Source organism: Chlamydotis macqueenii, chromosome 6 (genome assembly GCF_036417535.1).
Source record: "Chlamydotis macqueenii isolate bChlMac1 chromosome 6, bChlMac1.mat, whole genome shotgun sequence".
Classification (NCBI taxonomy): Eukaryota; Metazoa; Chordata; class Aves; order Otidiformes; family Otididae; genus Chlamydotis; species Chlamydotis macqueenii.
This window is the reverse complement of record NC_141561.1, coordinates 39694228-39720474: the sequence shown is the minus strand read 5'-3', so window position 1 is coordinate 39720474 and position 26247 is coordinate 39694228. Positions and strand designations below refer to the sequence as shown.

Genomic DNA, 26247 nt, shown 5'->3' with positions numbered 1-26247 from the left:
TGCTTGTAGATGAGTTTACTTTCAGTTATCAGAAAAAAAAACACTGTAAAATGGACAGCTGGAGAAGGTCCAGGCCACTTGTCCTACGCATTCGTTCAGTTATCTTGAAAAAGATTACCAAGAACTGCAAAGATAACAACTCATGCGAATATTATTTTTAGAAGAACAGCCCTGCATCTAGAAGGGCATGTTTCTCTTAAAGAAGATACACCAGAAATCCCATTATTTTATGATCTAGCAAGACCATATTGAGCCTGAGCTGCATCCCTACCTGGTTTGTCAGGAGAAGCTTAGCTTCTAAGACTTCCCTCCTGCATTTTGCCACCCAGGTGACTCAACCCCCAGCTCAACTGGACTTGAGGTCCAGTTGAGCCTCTGGCTAACAGGAAACACACAACCCACCTTGTCCTTTCCATCCATGCTCCCAACTTCCACCACATGCATGGTCACCACAGGCACTGGTGAACTTCATATGAAGTCACCTGGCCCTACAGCATGTGATAGTGTCTGTGTGAGTGGCTCTGGGTTTGTTTGTTTGTTTTTCTTCTGTACGATTTTGTAAGATTTGGGAGCCTTTATTCGTGGTTGGACGATGGGGGAACGAGCTGTTGGCAGGTGGGTTTGGTTGGCCTTCTCAAAGCAAAGGATTGCTGGAAGCTGGTGGTTGCTGGGTCTCAACCACTATAAAATTCAACAAACTGCTTTGAAAGAGGTAAAAAGAAAAAGAAAAAAATCTGTCTTTGCTGGTAAATGCACCACTGAGCTGGGGGAGGAGAGTTTCTCTAAAGAGATGCAGTTCTCAGGCCAACATAATACTTGAAATTTATTCTGTGGACTTGCACCTGGGACGTTTCCCAGGCGATGGTTTTCTGGCTAAACTAGCACTTTTGGGGGGCATTGGCACTGCTGAGCACTTGCATTTTTCACATTTTCATTGCATATCAGGCCACATCTTCGCCGTTTTATGCAACCTCTTTATTCTTCTGGAGAGAAAAGTATTCAGATCCGGGCAACACAAACCCCGGTGTTGGAGCTCCCCGGCGTGATTGTACGAACAGGGTCTCGTTGTGATGTTAATTAGAATCTATTGACCCGCTCCGCTGTTCAGATTCAGCGGGGCGCGCATGGGCTCCCAAATAACCTTATGTAAGGAGCAGCCCAACCGATGCCTGGCTCCTGCCAATAAACTAATTGTTTTTGCCGGGTGCGCGTCTCCTCTGGAAGAGGAGCTAGAAATCAATTTCTTGGCTTCCAGCGGAGATCATGCGTTCCCGGTATCCGAGCTCAACATCGCGTCTGTAATCACTGCCTTTTCTGCACAAAATTCATCTGAGCTTGGATGGAAAAATCCTATTCTGGCTCGGTTCATAGAGTTTAATCTACTCATTGTTTCAAGTGAGTTACGGGGGTGAATAATTCCCCGGGCAAGCACGGTGGCTGAGTGGCAGGGAGAACAGTTTTTCTCTTTGGTCTTCCTCCCTGTTTAGATATCTGTTGGGGGTGGGGAGAAATGTGGTTAGTATTATCTCCATCAGAGCAAATATCAAGAAAAGGATTTCTTTTAATGACCAAGATCTGGGGAATTCCTGCTTGGAGACTTTTACTGAGCAAGAGACTAGCCTTGGTAGTTGGTTATTGCAATATCCCTTTGGGTATGTGATATGTTTAGCATTTTTCTTAAAATCCTGTCAAATCATTTTTTTTTCTTGCTAACTGTGAACGAGGAGAGCGCTGTGTCCTGTTTAAGCTGTTGGCTACGAGCAAAGCTCAGCTTCCCGAACCGCTGTGAGGGCAGTGAGCAGATGCGGGAGGCCAGTCCCCGGTGTGGAAATACTCGTGGGGGGAAAGCCAGATCCTCTTCATTTTTCCTTACAAAGCCGTTGTCGAGGGGGAGAAAATTGATTTAACGAGATCAGACACAGAAGAAGGAGCTGAGGAGTGGAGGCTGGTGGTGGGGCAGGATCCACCGTGATGGAGCTGGCCCAGTGGGTTGGGAGAGACAGCTCCTCCCGGGGATGCTCAACCCCCTCCCAGCCCACAGCCTGCCTTCCCCGGGGAGGCGTCTGAAGGTTTTGTTTGATTCGCGCACCCTTGCATAAAGCAGGCAGCTAATCTGAGAGTAAACATCTCCTTTCAGCCCAGCCGGGCGGACGAGGTTTGGAGCTGCCTGCAGCTCTGGGTAGGATCCCGGGGGGAGAAGGCAGGGCTGCCCATCCGGGTGACGGGGAGTCCCCGCAGCCGATAGGTATCGTGCCAGTCCTGCCGGCTTGCCCGTCTCGGTGGGCAGGCTCACCTGGCAGACCGACCGCCGTCTTTCCAGAAGCTGGCCGGCCTTGCCCACAGGTCTGCTCGTTTATATGGGCGGCCACGGAGGTGGGGCTGAGCTCTTCCCCCTCCGTCGGCATCCCAAGGTACAGGGTAGCGAGTAACGGGACCGGGTTCGACTCGCCGGGACGAGATGGGGAGGAAGCTGGACCTCTCCAAGCTGACCGACGAAGAGGCCAAGCACGTTTGGGAAGTGGTTCAACGGGACTTTGATCTGCGGAAGAAAGAGGAGGAACGCCTGGAGTGAGTATCCGCTCTCTGCTCCGCGAGGTTGGGTGCGAGCGAGCCATCGCGGCAGATCCCCGTACGCCCCGCTGCGTGCTTGGGCTGTAGGAAGAAAGCGATGTGAGGAGGAACAGCCAGGATATGGCTGCAAAAATCAAACAATAGTGGTTAAGAGATTGCGTTATCAGCTGCCAGGTGACGCATCCGGGCTGCCAAGGTGCGAACTGGCTCCGTGCCATCGCCGACGACGCAGATCGGTGTCACTTACGATAGTTTATGGGGACAAATATCTGGGCCCATCCCACTCAGGAAATGCCTTTGTGGGGCTTGAGGCTGGTGGGGCTCTCACGGGGAGACCTCACCTTGGAGCGAAGGATGGGATTTGGCTCCCTCGCTTTTGTTTTGTGTGATGGTTCTCGTGTGTTTAGGAGATGAGAGGTGTATGTGGTGATTCAGCAGGCCCTGGGAGTCCACAGACCCCTGAAAGGTCCTGGAAAAATAACTGAGAGGAGTAATAAACCTGCCATAGTAGCCTTAAACATGTTATGTAAGGGAAAGCTTTAGGGTGCCACAGGTTGGGGGAAGATTGAAAATCACTGGAGCAGCAACAGGATGCATCTTGTAAGTTCTTACAAACAGCACATTTGACAAAAGTGCCGTTTAAAAAATGTTCAGTCAGATCAGATTAAACTTTGAGCATGAGAAATTGTGGGGGTGTAGCCCTTGTTCGTTAACTATGCCAGGCATTGAATTTAGTGATTTCTTGCTTCAAGAAGTCATGTTGTCCCTGTTCAGGGTCTGGCCAAGTTCCCATTATTATCCCAATGGGACGGCCGTGCTCCCAGGCTGGGTTGGGGCAGCGCCGTGCTCCCACTGAGCCCTTGCACCCTCCTAGCTCTGAATTTCGTGAGCCGGGGCTGGTGCATGGGGACCAGGAGCTTACAGTCACCCTTCTTCATTTGGGATATCTGCATCTGAGCTGTGGAAACATCCCCGAAAATCTTGCTGTCATGGGTTTCCATGCAAGGCTGTGTGGGAGCCTCTCTGCTTATACCATTAGCCACGAGAAGTTCTCAGTCACGTATTTTTGAACCTCTTGATTTTTTATTATTTTTTTTTTTTTTGCCTAAGAAACCCCAGGCTGTGTGGGAGGCAGAGATAATTCAGTATCATCATCGCCTTGGCTTCCTCTGCTGGTAGCTCTGAAGTGCGGGACAGAGATCAGACAAGGGCGTTTTAAAAAAAAAAAAAAGAAAAAAAAGAAATTATCAGCCTGGAAAGAGTGAATGTCTCCCTTGTGATGGATCTCAGCTCTCCCTGGAGGAAGGAGGTGGGGACATTGCTGTGCCCCGCAGCAAAGAAGTAGGCGAGGTGAATTCCTTACCTACCTGACCCTGGCCCCGGACTGGCTTACCCAGGTCCACTGTGATGCCCAGGAGGCTTCCAAATTGAGTGCCATGGTCTGGGAGGGGTAAGGTAGGGAGAAAATCTCAGGATGCTTCTACCAAGCTGCTGTTTCGCCTACACAGCATTCCCTCTGTCTCGACAGTCACGGCTTTTTTTGTGTTGTTTTTTTTTTAATTATTAAATTTGTCATTTAATCTTGCCCAATGGAGGTGGTCCAAGGCTTGGTTGCCTCTCTCCGCAGGCTCAGCTAAGGCCGTACAGCAGATATTTCTGCAATACCTGGCATACCCTGGACCACCAGTCCAGGAAAGCCCACCACGCTCCTGCATGCTGGACACGGAGCTCCATGAGCGTTTTCCACCTGTAGCGAGCTGGGGCACGATGTGAGGTTATGGGAGACCGGTCACCCTGTGCTCTGACCCATCCTCATTTGATTTTTTTTTTTTTTTATTCATTTGCTTTTCTATTCCTTGGGCTTGTCTCAACCTGCCAAGCCTTGAAGAAATGTTCCCCCCACCCCAGTTTGGTCTTTTTCTTCCCTTTCTGCTGCTTCTCTGCTTTTTTTTTCTTTTTGGCAGAAGCTATTCGCCCACAAGGGACAAAGGCTTCAGCTGGCCAGAAACTGCACAACCATGCAAGGGTAATGCTTTGCCCGAGAAACGAAATAATGGCCACTTTGTGAGGGGCTCTCCCTGCTTCCTTCCATAAACTTCCCCACCAGCAGCCCTGGTTTTGGGGAACGGATCCCTGCATCCCTCCTGGACCTCAGCTGGACCAACCCTGCTGCAGTTTGGCATCCCACCGCCCCTGATTTAATCTTCCGTGAGCGGAGCTGGAAAATGCCTCCACAAAAGCAGACAAGAGGCGTGTGGTTCCTGCGGGTTTCAAACTGGTTTGGTTGAGACTTATCCTTCCTTCGGCAGGTCTCGCGGGCGAGGGACGGGGCGGGAGGTGAAGGCATCCAACCGGTCTCTGGGAACCAGAAAAAGCAGTCCAGTGAAAGATGGGATCCTGCTGGAAGCAGCCTGAGCACGGGGTGGAAAAGGAGCGCTGAGCTGAACCCAAGGGTTGAGGGTTTGGGTTTAGTAGCCACGTATAAACGTGCTGCTGAACATTTGCACTCAGTCGTTTGAACAGCTGCATATGAAAAGTAGGTGCCCAGTTCAGTCTTTATACTGATTTTTACAAATCCCAGGTCCTCAGTTAAATGTGAGTCGGTGTCAAACCAGCGTAACAGCAAACACAGCCTGGCAAGCTGGTGATAAGTCTCCCCAGGGAAAAAAAAAAACCAAAACAAGAGTTGATCCCTAACGTGCAAACTGGTTTGATTAAACAGAGATTAGCTTGATTTACACTCATGTCGTTCCCGCCACCAGCCACACCACTGCTTCCGTGGACATCCCGGCACCACGCTGCCACGCCAGCAAGGCTCCTGCTGCAGTCACCCTGGCGTCAGCCGGTCTCCTTGGCGGTTGGGGATTGCTGGGAGCATCACCAGAAGCCTTGTGGTCCATATTGTGCTCCTGAAGCAGCCTCCAAACCTGATTACTTGAGCTTTTTTGGCCCAGGCTGACTTCTGCTTTGGAAAACACAACTTCCTAACCCTGCCTAGACAGAAAACAACCTTCCAGGACCTTCCCTACAAGTCAAACATTGCCTCTCGGCCGTAGCCCCAAAGGCAAACATACCTGAGGTAGTGCGTGGCGTGGGGAACAAGTAGAAAGCCTTTGGGTAGCGCAGCGGGCTGCTCCTGGCAGACCTTTTTTGTTTTGTTTTGTGTGTGTGGTTTTTTTTAAAACAGAGAATTCCAGAAAGCTTTTAATTCCCGGCTGGTCTTCAGTCTCAGAGACCGTGTTGGGTTGGGATGCAGATGAGACTTCAAGAGTCGCTCTCCTGAAGGTGCCTGGGATTTATGATCAATACCCTGCGAAGCAAATGGGACAGGTTTTGGCACAACCAAATCTAATCTTAAATTTAACAGTAGCAGATCCTAACGTACAGTAAACCCACCCTGAATCTGGAGCCTTCTTCTTTGTTCAGCTTATTTAACTCGTGATATGTTGTTTATTAGATTTGCCCTGCAGCTGTTTCCACAAACTCTGGATGTTCCCTGGAAAATCATTCCCGAAACGATTCAGGCGTGACGGGGTTTGCTATGTGAGAGTTTGCAGCGAAGTGCTAACAACACCAAATTCCTGCGTTTTGGGCTTTTTTTCTGTAGGGAGCTGAAATGCAAGATCGACCAGGAGAGCAGCAAGCGAGAGTTCCTGACCAATCAGTCCCACCTCAACGAAACCCACTGCGTCCACTGCCTCCAGCCCTTCAAGTTCCTGCTGAACAGCAAGCGGCAGTGCCTGGACTGCCACTTCTACACCTGCAAGAACTGCAGCCGCTACAACAAGAAGGAGCAAGGCTGGGTCTGCGATCCCTGCCGCCTCTCCAGGTACCAGGGCCGCGGCTCAAGAAGAGTCACCCAAACTCAGCATCCCGTTACGCTGGTTAGAAAACAGGTTGTGGTTTTGTTAAGAGACAGTTTCTGGGTGAGGACCTGGTCAACATGAGTGTAGTTGAACTGGCTCACCTCTACTTTCAAGGCCAGGTTGGATGAGACTCTGAGCAACCTGATGTGGTTGGAGATGTCCCTGCTTCTTGCAGGGGGGTTGGACTGGATGGGCTTTGAAGGTCCCTTCCAACCCTAACCATTCTATGATTCTATTTGCATCCTCTCTTTGGGCAGGATCGTGAAGATCGGCTCCCTGGAGTGGTACTACGAGCACGTGCGGTCCCGTTTCAAGAGGTTTGGAAGCGCCAAAGTGCTGCAGTCCCTGTACGGCAGGCTGCAGCCAGGGCAAGGGGTCAACTCCGCATTTCTAGGTGAGGAAGAGTGCTGGGGTTTCTCCTGCCCTGCCACGCGCAGGGGCCAAGCGGGCATTGGGATGCACCAAGGGAGGAAGGCAAGCGTTGATACTGCTCTGAGTGGCACCTGTTTTGAGATGGTCCAAAACAACTTGGGGAGGAAGCAGAGGTTCAAAGTGGTGCGTTTATGCTGAGAACAGATGTTCTTGGTGGATTTTTTTCCCCGCCTCTGTTAAGGTTTAAGGTTCAAGGCTCTGCCACAGACTCGAAAATATCTCATGTTGAGTTTTAAGTCTCATGTCCTGTAGTTTGTAAATATGTCAGAGTTGTAGCTCTTGTTTTTCTTTCTTTTAGCTCTTTTCATCACAGGGGAGAGCTTGTGAAATATTAACCCCGGTTTAACCTGAAGATCCAAAACATCCAGCTGGCTGGATAAAGACAGCACTCATTTTTTCCCCCATAATCTAAGGATTTTTACAGCCAATCTGATTCAAAATTAGTAAGTTACCTGTCACCCTAGCTATGTTCTTAAGAGCTTTATGGATCTTCAGTATTTCTGAGCTTGGTCCAATACTGTGTAAACATGTACTAAAATGTTTTTAATATGTTGTTATTTACTGGGTGGCTGCTAGTTGCCACTCATACTGTGCTGCTTTGTCTGTTGCCTTTGAAAACCAATGTGGATTTTATTCCCACCTCAAGGAGCCACAGAAAAGTTTGCACAAATACCGTAGACGTGAGCTAATCCAACTGGTCCAATAGTTCTTTTATCCAGACCGGTCATGGCAGGAATAGCAGAAAGAGCATGGAGGGTAGTGGCGTTGAATACAAAATGAATGGACTGGGAGGCAATTTGTTCTGTGGTCAGTCTCAAAACACATCAGACCACACAGAAAGGTCGATCCAAGAGAAAACCAAGCCAAGCATGAGGATAACAGCTTTTTAAACTTCTTTAAATTGAGATTCTGAGGTCTTTTTCAAAAAGAGACGATTTTGTTGTTACTACTTCACTAACAGCAATGAATTGGCTTGACCCTTGAGCAAGCAAGAATCTCCTCGTGGGATGTATCTCTGGTTGCAGGAGGTTCAGCAGAACGACGTGAGACCATTGCGTTTTGCAGAGCCGTTTGCCATTGGCTGAGCCTTCCCCCGCTGCTGCACTCTTCAGCGTATTGCATCACTGTGGAAGTGGTGGCAATGAGCTCTTTGACTTTTAAAAGTCAGGTCCTATCTCCAAGTGTCTGTTTTGTTCTCTCTAAAGAGCCTTTCTGATGATTGCACCTTGTGATGGCTAGAGAACTACAACTCCAGTTAATCATAGCTGTAAGGCTCATACTCTGTGACGTACCTGGAGAAAATGTGCTTATTTATTTTTCCCACCATTTTTCTTCTCGTTTAGGTCTTCACGACAGAGTTTACAGCCTGCCAGACATTAACAGTAAGTAAAAAAAAAGAGAATTGCTGTATGGAGCTTGCAGTTCAAGAGAGGCTTCCACTGTCTTTTTCTCTTCACGTCCTCTGGCTACGGGCACTCCAGCACAGTTTGGTGCGGAGGACATCTCGCTGCTGCAGTGGAGGTGGTACACCTGGGGTGTCCAAGGCTAGACTCAGATACAACAGGGCTTTTAGTTATGTGCCAAACTTGAAGCTAGCAAGTACTCCTTGTCATCTCAATGCACTTATGTCAAACGTTTAAAGCTGGCCAGATTCTCAAGGAGCACGCTGAATTTAGGACTTCAGGCTATGTTTCTCTGGAGCCCTTGCAGGAGGGATTCGCTCCACCTTGCCATTTGATATAGGAAAGAGTGTTTTGCCTACCTTGACTTGGTGTAGTATGCAAAAAATTTAAAAATTAAAAAAAAAAAATGGAAGTTATTTCTAATTTGGAGCTTTTTCATTCCATGCAGGAAGCATGGCCTCACCTACAGATGCATTGGTGTGACCAACACAGTGGGGACTTACCTCCCCCCAGGAATGGGACACAGGAGGTGTCCATACGCAGCGTGCCGTTGTCTCTCTTCCAGGTGAATGCCAGCTCCTCACCAGTGGTGGCGTTGGGGACAACAGCGATGATGATGATGATGTCTTTCGTGGAGCTGAAGCAGAGTGCTACAGCAGAGTAAGTTCTGGCGCCTCTTCTGCCTTGCCCCATGCCCTCAGCTGCTGCTGGCCTGCCTTGGGTGGTGGTGGTGGTGGTGGTGGTGGCGGCTTTCTGTGCCACATTCAAAACTGGACTTTTCTCTCCCTTTTTCCTTTCCTGAGATGAGCCCCTCTCCCAGTTTGTGTAGAAACAATCAAGTCAGTAAAATCATGGATACTTGCCATCTTGGAAAAAAAGACCTGCTCCCAACACTCAGGCAGACCCCAATTAACGTAAATGTCCCTGCTCCTACCCATATCATGAGAACCCACCTGGGTTTTTACTAGAAGAGGAGATATCTGGTAGAGTAGGAAAGCACAGCTAGGTTCATTGATTCATCTCCTGGTTTCTTCTGGGACTCTGCATGGACTGACACGCAGATTAAGAAGCTTGATGGGAAGTCTACTTGTCCTTGAAGCAGGGGTGAAATCTGCTGGTGTGTTTGAAACGATGGCATGGTTACCTGCAAAAAAGCAACAGTCTTGCTTTGGGCTGCACAAACTCTGGCAAACTAAGGAGATGAGGGCCCTTCCTCCCCCTTTCTTCAAGGCCAACTGTGTTTTATGCTGAATTTTCCTCTCTTGCACTTCCTATGCTGACTAAGATGCGCAAGACAAAGCGCCTGCTGTCTGTCCATCCCTTTGATTTTGAACTGGACTCGGAGTACTCTGCCCAGTCTCGCCGCCCATCTGCGCAGCCCTCTCCAGCAGCCAGCAGCCCGGATGCTTTCCAGGTACTGGTAGAGTGCTGGGAGGGGGTTCCTTTCCTCTCTTCTTCCTTTTTAGGACCTCTGCTACTTCCTCCTTCAACTGGTGTTGAATGGTGATGGTGCCAATCCTTGCCCCGCTTGCTATCTCCTCCTTCTCCCATCTCAAGTGCTTTGCCTAAGGCTGAGTCAGGAGTAGGACATCTGACCAAAGTGAAGGATGACTGGTAGGATGAGATAACAAGAGGTTCTCTGCAGACAACAATTCTCTTGTGTTCTGCCAAGGCTATGGGACACCCTGTTTTCTAGCGAGCTTACCGACCTTGAGTATTCAAGGGGTGAAAGGAGACCACACTCCTCTCCCGGCATCCCGTCCAGTTTGGGGCTGGCTTTGCCGTGTGGTGGCACTAGGGATGGAGTCAGCCAGCAGCTTCACAAAGCGTGCCGCCCTTCCCAGATCAGGAAGAAGAATCCTGCAGAGCCAGCATGACGGCAGGGACGGCACCTGCAGGGTGGGGGGTCCCCATCACGGAGAGGGGAGAACGTAGGGGGAACAAAAACCGCATCAACTCTGGTTATGTTTATATAGGAGACTTTATAGACATAATATATGGACCCACAGGCAGCTCCAGCACGAGTGACTGCAGTGAGCTGTGCCCCATGGTCCCAGCCATCCCCACCTTCCAGCTCTGGGGAGCAACACAGAGGGAGCTGCCTTGCACGTGGTAAAAGATCTTCCAGCCTGAGATGCTTCGGATCAAGCTTTCAGGGCTGCCCCTGTTTGCTTTTTCTGTTGAAATTTCACTTAAAAAAAAAAAAATTAAGCAACTTTAAACTGCACCTCTGGGTAGAACTAGGATGTGCTGAGATGTGTAACAAAGGCTTTAAGAAAAAAAAAATAAATTCAGGCCATTTCACGTACGTTTTGGGCAAACAAGTAGATTGATTCTTTTTTTTTCGGTCTAAGGCCGAATTTACACGGCAGAATTCAACGTGAGTCTAGGGAGGGCTCACCTCTGTTGAGATTATCCGAATTAAATTGGTTGGTTGCAGGTTATTTGAGGGGCGGAAGGTGGCTGTTGATTGAATAAGCAAAAGGGCATGGTGTTTTAAAAGAATAGAGCTTTTTGCAGTCTAGCTGAAGGGACTCGGTGCCTGGTTCTCGTAAAAATTAACAGTGCCCCCTGGCAGTGATGAGGAGTATTGCTCAGGGTCCATCAGCAAGGTAAATAAGGCTGAAACTTTTTTGCGGATTGACATTGTAAAAGGTCAGTCCATGCATGTATTGCAGGATAAGATTAAATTAGATATTAGGAAAAAAATTTTTTAGAATTAGGGTGATGGAGCACTGGCCCAGGTTGCCCAGAGAGGTGGTGGATGCCCCATCCCTGGAAACATTCAAGGCCAGCTTGGACAGGGCTCTGAGCAACCTGATCCGGTTGGAGATGTCCCTGCTCCTTGCAGGGGGGTTGGACTGGATGGGCTTTGAAGGTCACTTCCCACCCAAACCATCCTATGAGTCTATAAAGCTAGGAGCTGTTAGCGAAGGCTGGGAGAGGCAAGGAGTCCTCGCAGGCAGCTCCTCAGCAGCAATCTTCATCTCTCAGTCCTTCCCAGATTTCCCTAACTCAGCTGAAGATGCCTCCCAGAAGGAGTCCAGGATTGCGGAGGCAGATGTGGTCTTCCACCACGTCTTGCAGGAACAGGGACCGGGCGTGAGCCCTCCGGAGCAGCACTTCAGCACACAGGTTCGGCTCACCGTCAATTCACGGAGAAGGAGCCTGGAAAGAAATGCAAAACCTGGTAGGTGTCTCTGGCCAGGCTCTTCTTGTATCTTGGGGGAAAGTGGCTGTAAGAGTTGGGCCAAAACAAAAACATCTTTGCAACCTCAAAGTCACTAAAAGGCTTGAGTGTTAAAACAAAATATCCACCTGCAAAAGTTATTTTTTTATGAAAGAATTTGTTGAAGTTATTTAGTTGTGGTGAGCTGGTCTTGTCCTCAGTAAATTAATTTCTCAAAGCCATAAGATCTCCTGCTAAAGGGTAGAAAGTGTGATTTGGAGAAGGCTCTCATTATTTGCTTGTCTTAAGGGTGGGGCTGACATCCAGGAGGTGACTCACAGGTGAGAATCTCTCGTACCTCTGTGCTGAAGCCTTCTCTCTCCAAAGGCAGCCCCTGGAACGAGCAGCCCCGGTCCCCGTATTCGGCAGATATGGACACCTCTGATGAGGACGTGAAGGGAGCCCAGTTCCCTGCCTACCCGCCCCATCATGCGAAAGGCCGGAACAGAGCCTCTTCCCAGGAGAACATCAGCCACTCCGGGAATCAGGTACCAAACAGCTGTCAAACCTCTTGTGAGACCAAACTACAACAAAGGCCAAGCCTCTCTTGCCATAAACGGCGCTTGTTTTCTGTGAGGTGCAGGATGGCTCAGAGAAGAGAAGCAGTGGTGGCAAAGCAAGGCAGTGTCCCAGTCAGGATGCACAAGGGCACTTTGGTGCCCATGCTTCCTCTGTGCAGGTCTGAGAGGGAGCAGAGTGGATCCCAAATCTCTCTAGATTCCAGATCTCTCTGCATCTTCAGCCCAGGAACTGAAGACGATGGGAGTGTGGCCACTTTACATTGCTAGAGTAATACAGCAGGCCTGTGTTAGGAGCTGGCTTGTCTAGGTGTCACATCACGGTTGTGTGGCACCAGTGAGATGAATCCCCATGCCTCGTCCTGCCCTCGGTGTTGCGAGGGACCTGCCACAGTGGTTGTGAAAAAGGGAGCAGGGCTGAGACCCGAGAAGGTAGGTGTGTTTAAGGCTCGTTCCTTCATTATGATGAGGGAGAAGAGACTTTTCTCTGCACCATTAGGATGATGCAGAAGTATTGTGCTTCCTCTCCCAGGCTCTCCTCCCAGCCCTTCCTCTTTTACTCTGCCTTCATTGCTATTAATTTTCCAGCCTGTCCTAATTAATCTGTGAGGTACCTATGGTTTACCATGTCCCCAGAAAGGCTTTCTTCAATTGAATGAGCTGGTGCTTTATGATCAGACGGAGGTTTGGAGAGGGATACTTAATAAGCATCAAGATCCTTTTCTTCCTTCGCAGTGCGTGGTGTTCCTGCCCCGGTAGGACTGGGTCGGGACAACCTCTCCTGCGTGACGATAATAAGGGGGGAAGAGTCTAGAGAAGGCTGTCAAAAAGGCTTTGAGGTTGTGTTTTAATTGTCAAGCAAGGACCTGCCGTTCTTGACGCCACCTTTGCGACTGGCGGGTGGTAGGAACGGGAAAGCGTCCCTCAGATGCTCCTGAGCAGCAAAATGCAGGGTGGTGTTTGGCTACAGATAGACGGGGAGAGCCAACTGCCGGTCTCTGCTCACAGCCGGTAATTTTGCATGTCCTGGACCCCTCTTCGGGTAATGGATGGAGGGCTCGGTAACCACAACCATCCCTCAGCACCGCACTTTGTGTGTCTGTGTAGGGAAACCTTTTCTTTGCCTTTTACTTCTCTCGGCACATGTTTTAATTAGTAAATGCCATTCCTTTTTCAGTCAGCAGTAAATGGAAAAACCCTGAACTGGGTGTCGTTAATGAGGCCACGGTACGTTAGGCGTGAAATGTGCACCGTGCTTTGCGGTGGGGAAATGGGGCCGAATTCCTACCAACGCTTCAGATGACTTCCTCCATCAGCTGGGCAAGCTCTCGCATCCGGGTGGTCCAGCATGCTTTGTGGTTTACTCATCACACCAGTATGAAGGCTGCTGTGGAGCCTTGTCACTCTAATGGTTACAAGACATCTTCTCACTCCCAATTTAACCCCATTTGCTCTTATGCCAACATCATTCGTTAGCTTAAATAGCTCTTCATCCTTCGTGCCCTTTGTGCCGCTGGTGTGTTTACAGCTAGCAACTGCCCTCCCGCTGAGCCTTCTCCTCGCCCAGCAGGAAGAGAGCCGGTTCTGTGTGGGACCATTAACTTCAGAACGACGTACACATGCACTGCTGTTGCCGTTGGCCAAGGAGAGGCCAGGTACAAGCCCGAAGAAGAGAGAAAAGGCAATAACATGCATCCAGATTTCAGTGCCAGCCAGCTCTGTTGTATCGGCAGAGCTGGAAGAGGTTCAGAAGGGGCTGGTGTCCGTCCCCTTGTCCTGAGATTGGAGGAGATGGAGGAGCTGAGGCTGGCAGGAGGGCAGGGACAGACCAGGAGGGATTTGGGATAGCTAGTGATGGACTGCATTCTTCAGAGCAGTGGAGCAGTGAAGCAGTGACTCTTGAGCTGCTTACGGGCACTTCCAGGTTACGTCACGTAGGCATCACCGGGGCTCTGGGGTAGCACAGCCCCTGATGGGACATGCCAGGGGACAGTGAGGATGACTGGTCAGCCTGGTATTGTGCTCCTCAGAGGCTGTGCCCTTTGGTGAACCAAGATGTTGGCCTGTGGGATGTAGGGTGCAGAAGCATGTATGTTAACCCTGTATCGAACCCCATAGCCTGGCTTCGCAAGCAATATTTGCCTGGTAGACACCTTGTTGGCATCCAAAGGTTTCAAGAGGTGGAGACCTCACTTCTTTGGCCTGCATCTCTTTGACCCCACAGATTAAAATCCCCTTTCCTAAAGCTCCCTTAGGTGCAAGTTTGTCAAAATACGTTTGATCTGAAAATCGCTTTTGCTTTAATTCTGGAGAGTACGCGCTGCTCAGTCCCAAACGCAAGAAACTTAACTTTTCCAGTAAGAAAAGCAGGGGCTGTTCCCTAGTCCTGTAACTCCAGGAGCTGAAAGTACTACAAAAAAAAAAGTTTTTAAAAAAGCTGTTAAACCTGATGAGAGGTGAAAAGAAGCCCTGAACCGGTAACTGCGCAGGTCTTTGCATTTAGGTCTTCAGGAGCCAGTTAGGAATAGGACCAAGCCACAGGGAATAGCTCCAATTTACCAAGTTTCTCCCCAAAAGCCATTCTGCTGTACCTCAAGGGAGCTTTGGTGACATCTGGCTCCTCTTCTATACAATAAAGCTTCTGTTAGAGGTCTTGGGTATTAAAACCAGCCTTACTTGGGAAGGAGAATGAAAGCAAGCTCCTGTCTTTGTAGCCCATCGACAGCAGACCGTGCATTAGGCTCTGACCTCTCCAGCCTCTGCGTTATGGAGACAAGACAGTGCCAGTGCTCAGTTCGTCACCATCCCTTCCTCTGAAGCTGATGGCCCATCGCAGACTTCCCATTGTCACCCAGGAGTGATGCAAGAGTCAGGCCTTGCAACAGTACCGAGAGACCACTTACAGATGGATTGAGTGGCTTCCTTCCTGTGGGTTTAATGCTGCTTAAAGATTCGTTCAGTTTGGGACGGTAATTACTGCGCTCTCCAGAGTGTCAGCTTTTTATGTTCACCTTCCCTTAAGCAGACGCAGTCTCTCCAAGCTGTTGTGAGGATCTAATTAATCGAACACCTCCCAAGCACAAAAACGAAGTGAGAGGCTAGAAACGTTACAGAAACAAAGGCAAGCCCTCGCATCTCTTTGTTAGTGCACTTACTGTGTTCGCTGCTCGTTCCCCTTTGAATGGGAGGCAGCCCGCTCGCTCGGAACAGGAGTGATGTGGGAGATGGTGTTTTATCTGTATAAAACGGCAATATTTCTCATCGTTTGTGTTTGGATCAAAGGAGAAAGATTTATTTTTTTTTAAGAAAGCAAAACATCAATTTCTAAAAGGAAAAAAAAAAAGCTTCCTTTTATATTATCAGTGATTTAACCACAAAAGGTTGTGTTGGCTTTTGAGCATAGAAAGCAACTTCTCTTTTATTTTCTCTACTCTTCCCTCCTTCTACTCTTCCCTCCTTCTACTCTTCCCTCCTTCTACTCTTCCCTCCTTTCCAAAGTGTGTTGTGGAAAACTTTCTATTTTATTTTTTTCTATCTGGATTTTTCATGGGAAGTTCTTACCTCCTTCCCTCTTCCTTTCCAGCGCTGTATTGGCAGGGGGGTGATGGGGGAGTAGCTGCTGGAAAAACATGTCAGTAGGAAAAGAAAACTGCTATTGGCTTGAATTTAGGACAGCATGCGAATGATCAAAGCTACCCGTGCTTTGGTGGGAAATGAGGTGTGCTGGGTACCATTTTTTTTTAAGGTATCATTTTTTAATGTCTTTTAACTTGGGTCATGGTTGGCGGTGCCTCGCTGCTTGCTTTCTTCTGCTGGTTGCTCTGTTTTCTCACTGTCCCGGCAGCGGTGGCTGGTCCGTTCTCTACTCCTTTTCTCTCTCTTTCTCTCTCTCCTTTTCTCTAGATTCATGAGCTGAACAAACGCATGTCTGCAATCGAACGCATGCTGAACCGCTTGGAGGAAAAAATCCTGGTGCGGTCTGACGAGGTAACCGGGTAAAGCTGGGCATCTCTCCAGAGGGAGAGAGCATGGGCTGTGCAGGTCCGTGCACCTTGACATTCAAGCAGCTTCTCTGAAACAGCCGGCGTCATTGCAGGGAGAAATCCGTATAGACAAAACCACTCAGGTTGTTTGATTTTAATCCTCCGTTTTGGCCTTGGAGGCTCTTCTCTAGTTTCAGGTGATGGAGTGCCTTAGAAAACATCACATGGCAGGACAGAAAGCAAATTTAACCCTTGCCTATGGGCCCTCAAGCAAGTTAGTGCCTTCCTTGCCCCTTCTGTGCAAGGAAAATTGGGGTTTCAATTTAATACTCCATGAAAGGCTAATTTCAGGAGAATGGTTAAGTGGGTGTCAGCACACCTGCAGAGCTGTGACAGCTCATATGAAATCATGGGAGAATCAATTAGTACCTCCGGGGAAGTGAGCTGGTTATTGTGAATCTGAGATCTGAGTCGAGAAGGATTTCCGTGTCCCTTCTGAGCTGCCCTTGTCTTACCATACCATCAAGATTGGAAGAAAACCGCTTAAATTAAGTTAAAGCTAGGCAGCGATGGAGAAACTGTGAATACTTAGGTTGCTTAACATCGATTTTAGGTTTCTAATTTTAGGCTGTGTACTCTTCTTTTCCTTCGTGTGAACCCATCCCCATAAGCTGCTCCGGCAGCTGATGGCTTGGTAGATAACTACAGAGAAGTCCCCAAGGCATAGATGAAACAACACAATTTCTTCTTTTCTTTTTTTTTTTTTTTTCTAAAATTCATGATGAAGATGGCCATGTCTGTAATCACTCAGTGTTTCTGTTGGTAAATCTGACCAACGGAGTGGGATATGTGCACGTTTGCAGGTTCCCATGCTTTATTCTCATGCCTAGGGCAGATCAGAGTAGGGGCAACAGGTCTAAACTGCTGTGGGACACATCAAGGTTAACTATTAAGCAAAGCTTTGTAGCAGAAAGGATGGCAGAGCCGGGGAATATGTTGCCTGGGAGAAAGATTGCCTGCTGCGGATGCTGTTGTTCAAGGTCATGAAGAACGGCTTAGACAAAAAAACCCGTCAGGTATGACACAGATAATTGCATTCCTGTCTTAACGCAAGGGACAGTGAGTTCAGTAGCTTCTGGAAATCCCTTCCAGTGCCTGGGAGTTTAATGGGATTCTTCTCCAGGTAACATGAATTGTACCCAATAATGGGGCCGGGTGGAAATATGCCATCTGTCCTACAGGAAAACTTGCTGCGTGTTTTCTCATCACAAATAAGATTACCTGGCTGTTCTGAAAGCTACCTCAGGGAGCGGTAGTTCGTGTGTCTGCTTCCCTCAGCCTGGTGGACCATGTCTTTGGGTTGCTGTGATCTCTACTCTCAGAGCCATCATGATTCCTAATGAAAATACGGTGATTTTTTTTCCCCAAATCCCCCATGCACACCTTTCTAAGGAGGGGAAAAGGTAATTTCCCACAGGGAAAAACGAGCAGGTTCTGCCTGTGGGGAAAATGGATGGGAAGTTCTTTAGATCAAGGGTTTGTATTCCTCAGTGTGGAGCTGGAGCGCAGCTTGCTGGGCTTTGCCTGGGCGGTTTGACTGCCCTTTGTGAAAATGGGTGTGGAGAGGGGTCTCAAAGTCCTCTGTGCAAAATCCATCTGTGGTCGCACTCCTCGAGCTCCTCTGGCCAGCCTTGGTGAGTGTGTCTGGACCTGGGCATACCCCATTGTCCACCACAGGAGACTTACACAACTCCCTTCTTCTGCTCCTTCAGTCTCCGGCCCCAGAGTCCCAACTTGATCCCGATGCTGAGGAGGAGGAGTTGAAGAGGAAGCTGGAGGAGTTAGCCAGCAACATCAGCGATAAAGAAGTCTCTTCTGAAGAAGAGGAGCATGAAGAAAAGAGAGTGAAGAAACTAGAGATGAGTTGCTCCAGTGATGACATGGCCAGAGATGCTCGAAAGGTAATCTGTGTCCTCCCACCCGTACCGTTCTCAGCTCCATCTGCAGTTCCTTCTGCTCTCCATGGCTCACAGCTTAACACCATGGTAATGCATCTCTTGTTCTGTCCCACATCTCCACCTTGATGCCTCCCAGGGCTGTCTGTCTCTGCTGCCTGCTTAAATGGGGTGCCAAGGGATAGAGAAGTCCCAGGGTGTTGGATCTGGACCTCTGTAGGCTCTCCCAACCTCATCCAGGAGTCAAAAGTAAAGTCTCTTAGAGGTCTTGCAGGCTACTACCTGTCATGGAGAGGTCGTACACAACCTCCACATCTATTTAGAAGAGTTGTCTCAGGATCTGGATGTCATGACAGAGAAGAGAGTCCTGGGGTGGGAGAAGAGTTCAGTGATGATTTTAGTACTGGCAGCCTTTGTTGGGCATCTGCTGCAGCCTGAAACGCCTCTTCCAGACCTACCAGTGCTCCTGGGCTAAGGAAGCGACTCCCAAAATCCCTGGTTCTGCTTTCACTCTTCTAGGTCAGAGTCTCCTGTGCTGGCTCCTGTCCCCTGCTCCATGGTGGGTGATCTGTGGGGACATGGGTCAGGGAGCCCAGGGGACTCAGATACACATCAAAGAAAGGGAGATCTTTTGTGTCTCTGCTTGTGCAGAGCCTCCAGAGATGGTCCATTAACACAAAATGGAGAGGTCAGCATTCCTTGTTGGGCTTTTATTCATCTCCTCCCTTCCACCTTGGTGGTGGACGGGGTACACGTGCATTCACTCTGACACATCCGTCGCTGATGAGTGCAGCGAAGGGAGCGAGCAGGGGCAGCGCTGCCGCTCTCCTCTCCTGCAAAACTCCTTTCATCTGAGGTTACGGAGACTTTCATGGTGCCACGGGGCCTCTCTTTAATGTGCTGCTGTTCCTCAGCCTTGGCAGGCAAAACCTGACTGCAGCTGGGTTTGGAGAGCGTGGGTGCGCGTACAGACGTGGTGCATTGAGTGAGTCTGTCTTTGGCATGAGTTTCTGCAAGGCTCTGTGTAAAATCTCAGGATCAGAGCAAGCAACTGCTCCTAGGACAGCTTCCTTCATGATTTTGGGTACAGTTTGCTGTGCTCTTACCAACGCTGGATGAGCGATGCACTTACTGAAGGCCTCCTTTTGTAGAACCATAGAAAGGTTTGGGTTGGAAGGGACCTTCAAAGCCCCTCCAGTCCAACCCCCCTGCCAGGAGCAGGGACATCTCCAACCAGATCAGGTTGCTCAGAGCCTCGTCCAACCTGGCCTGGAATGTTTCCAGGGATGGGGCATCCACCACCTCTCTGAGCAATCCTGCGTTCTTTTTCCTAAAGGCTGCTTTTAGATGATAGCTGCAGCCAGACTAAACTACTGATGTTAGTGGGGTATCAGTGTAAGCTTCTTGATTCTCCAGCTGGAGATTCTCCAGATTTGCTACTTTCTTTGACCAAAACCCAGCTATGAAGCAGGGAAGACAGAAGCACGGCTGTTGTCTCTCAATGGGGTCGTGCAGGCAGGTAACACAGGGGCTGTACAACAGCTCCTAAGCAAAGAGAGATCCAGCTGGGTTGCAATGGCTCAAGCAGAGCCAAATCTGAGAAGGGAAGCCAAAATTCCTCTTTTTGCATCGCAGCAACACTCGAAGTGTCCAATACCTTTGTGCAGTATTGAGTTAGAAATGGCTGCAGCAATGTAGATGGACCAACCTTTTGGACTTGGTGATCTTGGAGGTCTCTTCCAACTTTAAGATTCTATGATTCAGATTCTATGATTCAAAAGTTGGATTTTTTTTTTTTTTTAACAACTTTCCTCATACTTATAGCAGACCCAGGCTTGGATTTTACATGATTCTGAGTTGGTTTTTGTGCAACTCTCCAGTCAGGAGGAAGTCTTCTAGCTAGGAAACCCTATGATGAAAGCACACGCTCCTAATGGAAAATGTGAAAAAAAAAACCCCTCTGCTGTACCATGGAGGCACCATAAAATGATAAAAACATCAGCTGGACTGAGTTAGCTGGTTCTCTGCAGGACAGCTTGCCTGTAAACACGCGCAGTTGTAAACACATCTGTTGGTCGCCAGTGCGTGTATCAGCCCCATCCCCTTGGTTTCTAGGAAATTATCAGCCTGAGAGAGAGATGATGCGTTTCTTCGGTCTATTTTTACAGGTGTTTAGTGCCTTATCAAGAAAAAGGCAAGCACTTAGGAGTGTTATTACCGTCAGTGCTCCTTGGGGTGGGAAATGGACGTTAGTCCCGATTTCTGGCAGCTATACAATAATTTTAAGGGTTGGGTGTGTATATATATATATATTTTTTTTTTTTTTTTGGGCCATAGACTTAAGGAGTTATTTGCATCCGTGCTCAGGCCTGCTGAAGTGTAAAGCAATAGGCTGCAATTGGAACTTAACTGCGGAGTAACTGGGTGGCCTTCAGGTGGCCAGGTGCTGCCACCCTCACGCAACACGTCCCTCCATAACCCCTTTTCCCGAGCCTTTTGAGATGACTTCTTTTGTCGCAGCCATCTTCCCGAAAGCGCGGGCTGAGATCAAAGCTCTGCTTTAGCCACGCATCCGTCTCTGGTGGAGAGCCCTTCAGGAACAGCGTAAGCCCTTTAATTATCGCTTCTCCATCTTTCTCCAGCTCCTGAAGGTCCGATGCCCCTTTCACTCCCTACTTGCGCTGTTTTGCACACCACATTAAAATAACATCCTTATTTTTTTTATTTTTTTTTTTTCCCCACCTCCCGCTTTGGCTGTGCCGGGTTTTTGCAGAGGTCGTCGGCTCAGGCTTTGAGCGAAATCACAGCCAAAGTACTGAGAGCCATAAACGCCACGGAGAAAGCGGTGTGCGAGTCGTTGCACGGAGAGAACCAGTGCAACGGCGGCTGCGCCCTGCCCGTCGTTGGGCAGCTTCCCAGCCTGGGAGATGGGAAAGAGGTGGCCGAAGAGTACCGTGAGCTTGAAGAAAACGTAAGGTTCACGAGAGCTTTCTGCAAGCAGGGAGCGCACAGCGGGGGTGGGAATACAGAGGAACCGCCCCCCAGCCCCCACCAAATTTCTTGTTAGTGGGTTGGTCAGCATTAAAAGGATGGGCACCACAGAGTCTGATCACATTTGACCGTGGCCAGGGCTGTCTTACGAGGGAGATCGCTGGCCATCACAATTGTCTTGTGTTTTCCCTTGCCTCAGCCCTCGGTTCCCAAGGAAAAGAGGATGAGTGCAGTCCCCATCCCACTGCAGCATCCCTTAGCTGAACTCCACCACTCCTGTGCTCCAGCTGCAGCAAAAGCTTTTGTCCCACTTCTCTCCTGCACAGCGTTTCATCACGGCTTTTACGAGCAAGAAGAGCATGACCCATCTGTTGGCTAAGGCCAACTCCTGCCTGGGGCTCACGGGCTCACGCAGGCGATAACTTTACATCTAGAATATAATCCCCTGCCAGGCTGGCGACTGTGTGAAGCACCCACAATTTTATTTTATTTTTTTTACCTACTGTAAACCCATACAAATCGATTCCCCACGGGAACCCTGGCTGGTTTCTGGCCAAACGCAGCACCCCGGGGAAGAGAGGTGGCTGGATGAAGGTTGCTGAGGTTCCTCCTCTCCCAGGAGAGGGGCTGGGAAGGATGTGAACTTTGGGCCGTCAGTGGTGGGTAGATGATGGCCCCAGGGAGCTGCGCGCTCATCCCACCATTTCCTCAGTGGCCCAAGCTGAGTCACTGATGGCTTGCCGCTCTTGAAGGGATGCCACCCACCTCAGAGGGCACCACAGGAGAGGCTGGTGGCCCAAAAGCCAAATCAGCAGTACCAAGATTTTGGGATCAGCCAGCAAGACGGTGACCACAACCCATCCGATCATCTTCTGTGATCATGTACAGACATATAAATGTCTCCTAAATTGCCTTACTTGGACTTGTGTTCTTCTAGTAGCCCAGGAGGAGGCAAGCGACAGCAAAACCAGTGGTTTTACTGGGCCAGGTCCTCTTACCCTTCTTATCTAGACAGCAGAGGGTAACGCATTGCTTCCCATTGCCACCGCCCCCTGGTTCACCCCACCGCCGCGCTGGGCTTTGCTTGCTCTGTGTTTGCTGGGCTCTTTCCTGGATTTGGAAACTCCAATCTGTCTCCTTCCCAGCTTGGCACCACCACGGGACACGGCCTGTGCTTGTTTGCAGGTACCTGCCTCCCCTGCAAGCAGGCGGCGTGAAGGTGCTGATGCTGCCGGAGTAGGTCACAGGTCCTCCCTGTGTTCCCGTTGAGCCTTTTACCACTTCACCTCATCAGTAATTGCTCTCAAAAAATCTGGGGAAGGGAGGAAATGAGATTAAAAGCCCTGCCAGAGTTGACTGGTACTGTCTGTGCTGCAAGGTGGCAGTCGTAAAACAGCGGCAGGAGCTGTTGCATCTGCGGTCACATCAGGAGAAGAGAACTCTAGGGAGGTTAATTCTGCAATATGAGGTTTTTTGGTTTGTTGTTTTTTTTTTTTTCTCCTTGTATTTCAGGTGTACCTGACTGCTGGGAAGACCTACCGGCTGGAGAAGACCCTGAAGGAGCTTGAGGAAGGGGCTCAGCACAGCGGCACCACCGACTCGGAGCTGTCGGAGCTGGAGGACAAAGTGGCCTCGGCAGCCGCTCAGGTGCAGCAGGCAGAGAGCGAGGTGAGGGCTTGGCTTCGAGAGTGGTGCTGCCCAGACCCCCAGCCACAAAGCCGGTGATGGATTCTCCAGCCCACAGTCTGTATGGATTTTGGTTTGTTCTTTTTTTTTTTCTCCCTCTAAAGGTATCGGACATCGAAACTCGAATTGCGGCTCTGTCGGCTGCAGGGCTGACGGTGAAGTCGGTGGAAAAAGCCAGGAAGAAGTCGAGCGGGCAGGTGAGCGTGGAGGACTGTTACGTGCATCGAGGGAGGATTTTGGGTCTGGGGATGGGTGCTCTTCCCGGGGCTGCAGCTTGCACCGCAGCCTGGACTCAGCTCCCGCAGTTTCACAGCGATTTCTATCATTGCAGTCCATCCGGCAGAACTGCTGCTGCGGCGGCGCGCTGCCTCTTCTGCTCACCTTAGGATTAGGCCAGGCTAAAGAAAAGATGTGAAAATGTCAAGAAAGACAAACCGAGCTGTCTGCCTCCTCTTGCACCCCCAGAGAAAACCTCTGCCCTTCCTCTGCCCGCAGGCTCCCTGCCTCCCGTCTCCCGGTCCCACCAGCAGCAGTCCGGGGGAATCTTTGGACGATGTTAAAGTGAGTATGCGTCCAATCTACGATGACTACTGCACCTTCCCGGTGGGCACGCAGCACAGCGTTAACCCTGGGGACAACCAGGGTCTCCAGGGAGTTGCTTTCAAAGCAATGGTCTTGAGCGGGGGAACCTCTGTCTTCCCATCCCCTGTTCCCCTTCTCTTACAGGCGATGCCCGGACCGCTGGAGTTCAGGAGGAAGTTCAACAGTCCCCTCGAAATCACCGGTAAGGACCGCAGCTCTGCCTGCGGGAGGTGGGAGCCTGCAAGTGGGTGGGCTGGGCTTTGGGGGATGCTCGGTCCTCTCTGCATCCAGTTGTGTGTCTGCATTGGGGGTCCCCTTCCCTGTGCTCATGGCCTCCTGTTAGGAGAGCTGCAGAGGAAATGTGTAATGGATAACTTAGAACAGAGGAGGCAGCTGGCAGAATCGGGGATGGTGGTGGGAGAGTGGAGGTCAGGCTGAGTTGGCTCAGTCTTCCAAGAACCAGGACTTTCTCTGCACCCTGGGCTCCTGCCACCCCAGAGTCTGGGGGGACATCTGCCTTACTTCATTTGTGGCACCCCGTTGCGTGTTAGATCTCAAAGCCTCGCCTAAGCCCATCATCTCTTCTGATAGTGATTTCTTCCTTGCTTGGTCATCCTGGGGAAGGTATCCTTGACCCTGTTGCCCACCTGCCTCAGCCACTGGTTTGGGAGAAGAGGCTCTCCACAGCCCAGCTACGACCAACAGCAGCTTGGGAGTGCTTCAAAGTAGACGGTGACCTGAAACTTGGCACAGCAGCTTGTGTGGTGTGGGGGCAATCGTTGGAAACATTTCATCCTGACCAGTATCAGCAAGACCCATTAGGAAATGACTTTTCTATTTCTCTTATCTTGCCTCATAAGCTTAAAGGCAGAAAGAATGGCTCTCCTTCCAGATAATGGAAGATGAAGGTAGGGAAGCGGGGAAAGATCATTTAATGCAGAGAAGGAATCCCATTTCCACCATGCACACAGACAATTAACAGTCCCGTTTCCCAGGCTGAGGCTGGTAGGTGGAAAGGGCCTCTTCTTGTGCTGAGGAGGTCATCTGCTCTCCTTCCTGCAAAGGGCAGGCAGATAAAGGCAGCCCGGGGGACACGTCAGCCCTGTGAGGAGATAGAGGGATGTGCAACTGGGATGAAAGTCACCAGGCGAGCCTAATCCCTTCTTGCCTGGACTGGGCGATGGGGCGACTTGTCTCCTGACTGCCCTTCCTGCAGGTCAATGACTTTCAAATTTGAGCTTAGTGGCTAACTGAAACATCTAGCAAGGTGGATGAAGACCTGCTAGCCATCTTTACTCTTTTACTATAGGCCTTGATGACTCCTTTGACCGTAACTCCATCTACCGAGGCTCTCTGACACAGAGAAACCCCAACGGGAAGAACAGGAGAGTGGAGCGGCTCTTTGCGGTACAAACCCAACTGCCCGGGAGGGTTGCTGGCCTGGGCTCTGCATGGGACCTGCCTCCCTGGGGCTTGCGCAGAAGGACCTGTTCCTTCTCATGCTCTTCTCAAGCCAATGGAGCCCCCGGCTCTCAGCGTTGGTCTTGCCAAGCTGGACAGTGAGGGGAGACATGCTTGGGCATCTCCCCTTGAAGTCCAGGATGTCATAAGACCCAGGGCAGGGGGACCAAATAAGATGTACATCTTTGAATTCCTGCTGCGCATGTGGTCCATGGGATGGGGCAGGTCCTCACCCTGTGTGGTGGCAGCTGGAGGGTACAAGGAGCACGCTGGCCTCATCACCTGGGGTGGTTCAGGGTGGCATGGGCACAGCGGTGAGCTGAGGTTTCTCCCTCCGGTGCCTTGCAGAAGCCTGTGATGACTCACCTGTCCTGAAGAGAGGGGGACCCTCCTGCCACCGCATTTCACCAACAATACAAGACCACAGCGCAAAGCCTCACCACCTTCCCTGCAACACTTGCTCTTCTTTCTCCCATGCCTGTCTCTCCCTGAAAGCCCAGAGAGGAGGGAAGCCGGGGGTCTTGCCAGGAGCTGCTGGAGAGAGGAACGAGGCACTGGGGTGCAGGCATGCGGCCAGGGGCTCTCATGGGAGAACGCAGGCATGAGACGCTTTGGGCAGCTCTTGGGTACCAGGTCAACCACGGGGACTACAGGGGTGCAGAGCCGCAGCGACCTCCTTGGAGGGAGCTGGACGTCAGTACAGCTTTCCCGCATGGGGACTGGGGGCAGTGACACAGCTCTCGCTTGGCAAAAGCTGTCCGTGCCCGTCCCTGCTCCCTCCCAGGATGAGGCAAGCAGGGACAGGAGCTAACAACGGGTGCAGGATGCCCTTGAGGGTACCCCAGGTACAGCAGGGATCTGGGCATCCCCAGCTGGGATTGTCACCCTGGCACTGGTCCCAACTCCCTGCGATGTCACTTGGGGAATCACTTCCCTTCCCTGAGCAGCAAAGCAAGGTGAGACCCATGGTGGCTCCCTCCTAGCAAGCACTTGGCCAACAGGTCTTTGCACAAAGCCAAACAAACACCTCCTGAGGCTTCTCTCCACCGCGCCCAAACCAGCTGTGACCATCTGGGGATGTGAGCGAAGCGACGCTTGTGGGAAGTGGTGGCCAGAAAGGCAGAAGAAAGGCTGGAGGGCTTGTTGCGGATAAGTTTGGTTTTCCAGCTCTCAAAGATATCCCCTCTCCATATGAGGCTCTATCAGCAAGCGGGGAGTGTAGGTGCTTCTCTGGAGGCTTTCCCCACCCCGCAGAGGGGTCAGCCCATGCCAAGAGGCGCTTTGTGGATGAGCATGTCTCCTGTCCCTGATGATGGGACTGTAGAACCTGATAGGACCATCAGATCCTTTGGAGGGGCTGTGATGGCCTTTGGGGGCTGCGGTGGCCCTGGGCTCCTGCCAGGTGGCAGTGGCATTGGTAATGCCCTCCCCCAGATACCCCAAATTGTTTGTTTTCCTCCAACATTTAATTATCCACATCCACTAACCCCAGTGGGTCAGTGCCTGGGCCCGTACCTACGCACAGGACATCGGGGTGGGGGAAAAGGGTTGCTTTCTCCTGCAGGTCACT

General features: G+C 50.4%; 1 protein-coding gene across 3 annotated transcripts; it reads left to right on the top strand.

The window, feature by feature from the left end:
• The first annotated feature begins 2075 nt into the window (after positions 1-2075).
• Positions 2076-26247, top strand: MLPH (melanophilin). Of its 3 annotated transcripts, none has more exons than XM_086751382.1 (17): positions 2076-2568; positions 6179-6400; positions 6695-6831; positions 8213-8251; positions 8838-8932; positions 9558-9686; positions 11360-11462; positions 11829-11989; positions 15923-16006; positions 17775-17963; positions 20731-20928; positions 22461-22616; positions 22739-22831; positions 23130-23195; positions 23361-23418; positions 24526-24623; positions 25026-26247. In XM_086751382.1, exons 1-17 carry the CDS (start codon positions 2459-2461, stop codon positions 25050-25052), a joined length of 1965 nt encoding a protein of 654 aa, XP_086607508.1. In that variant the 5' UTR covers positions 2076-2458; the 3' UTR covers positions 25053-26247. The 3 variants fall into 3 exon arrangements, with proteins under 3 accessions (XP_086607508.1, XP_086607507.1, XP_086607509.1); XM_086751381.1 differs by having other exon boundaries at positions 2079-2568; positions 11267-11462; XM_086751383.1 differs by lacking the exon at positions 20731-20928 and having other exon boundaries at positions 2084-2568; positions 11267-11462.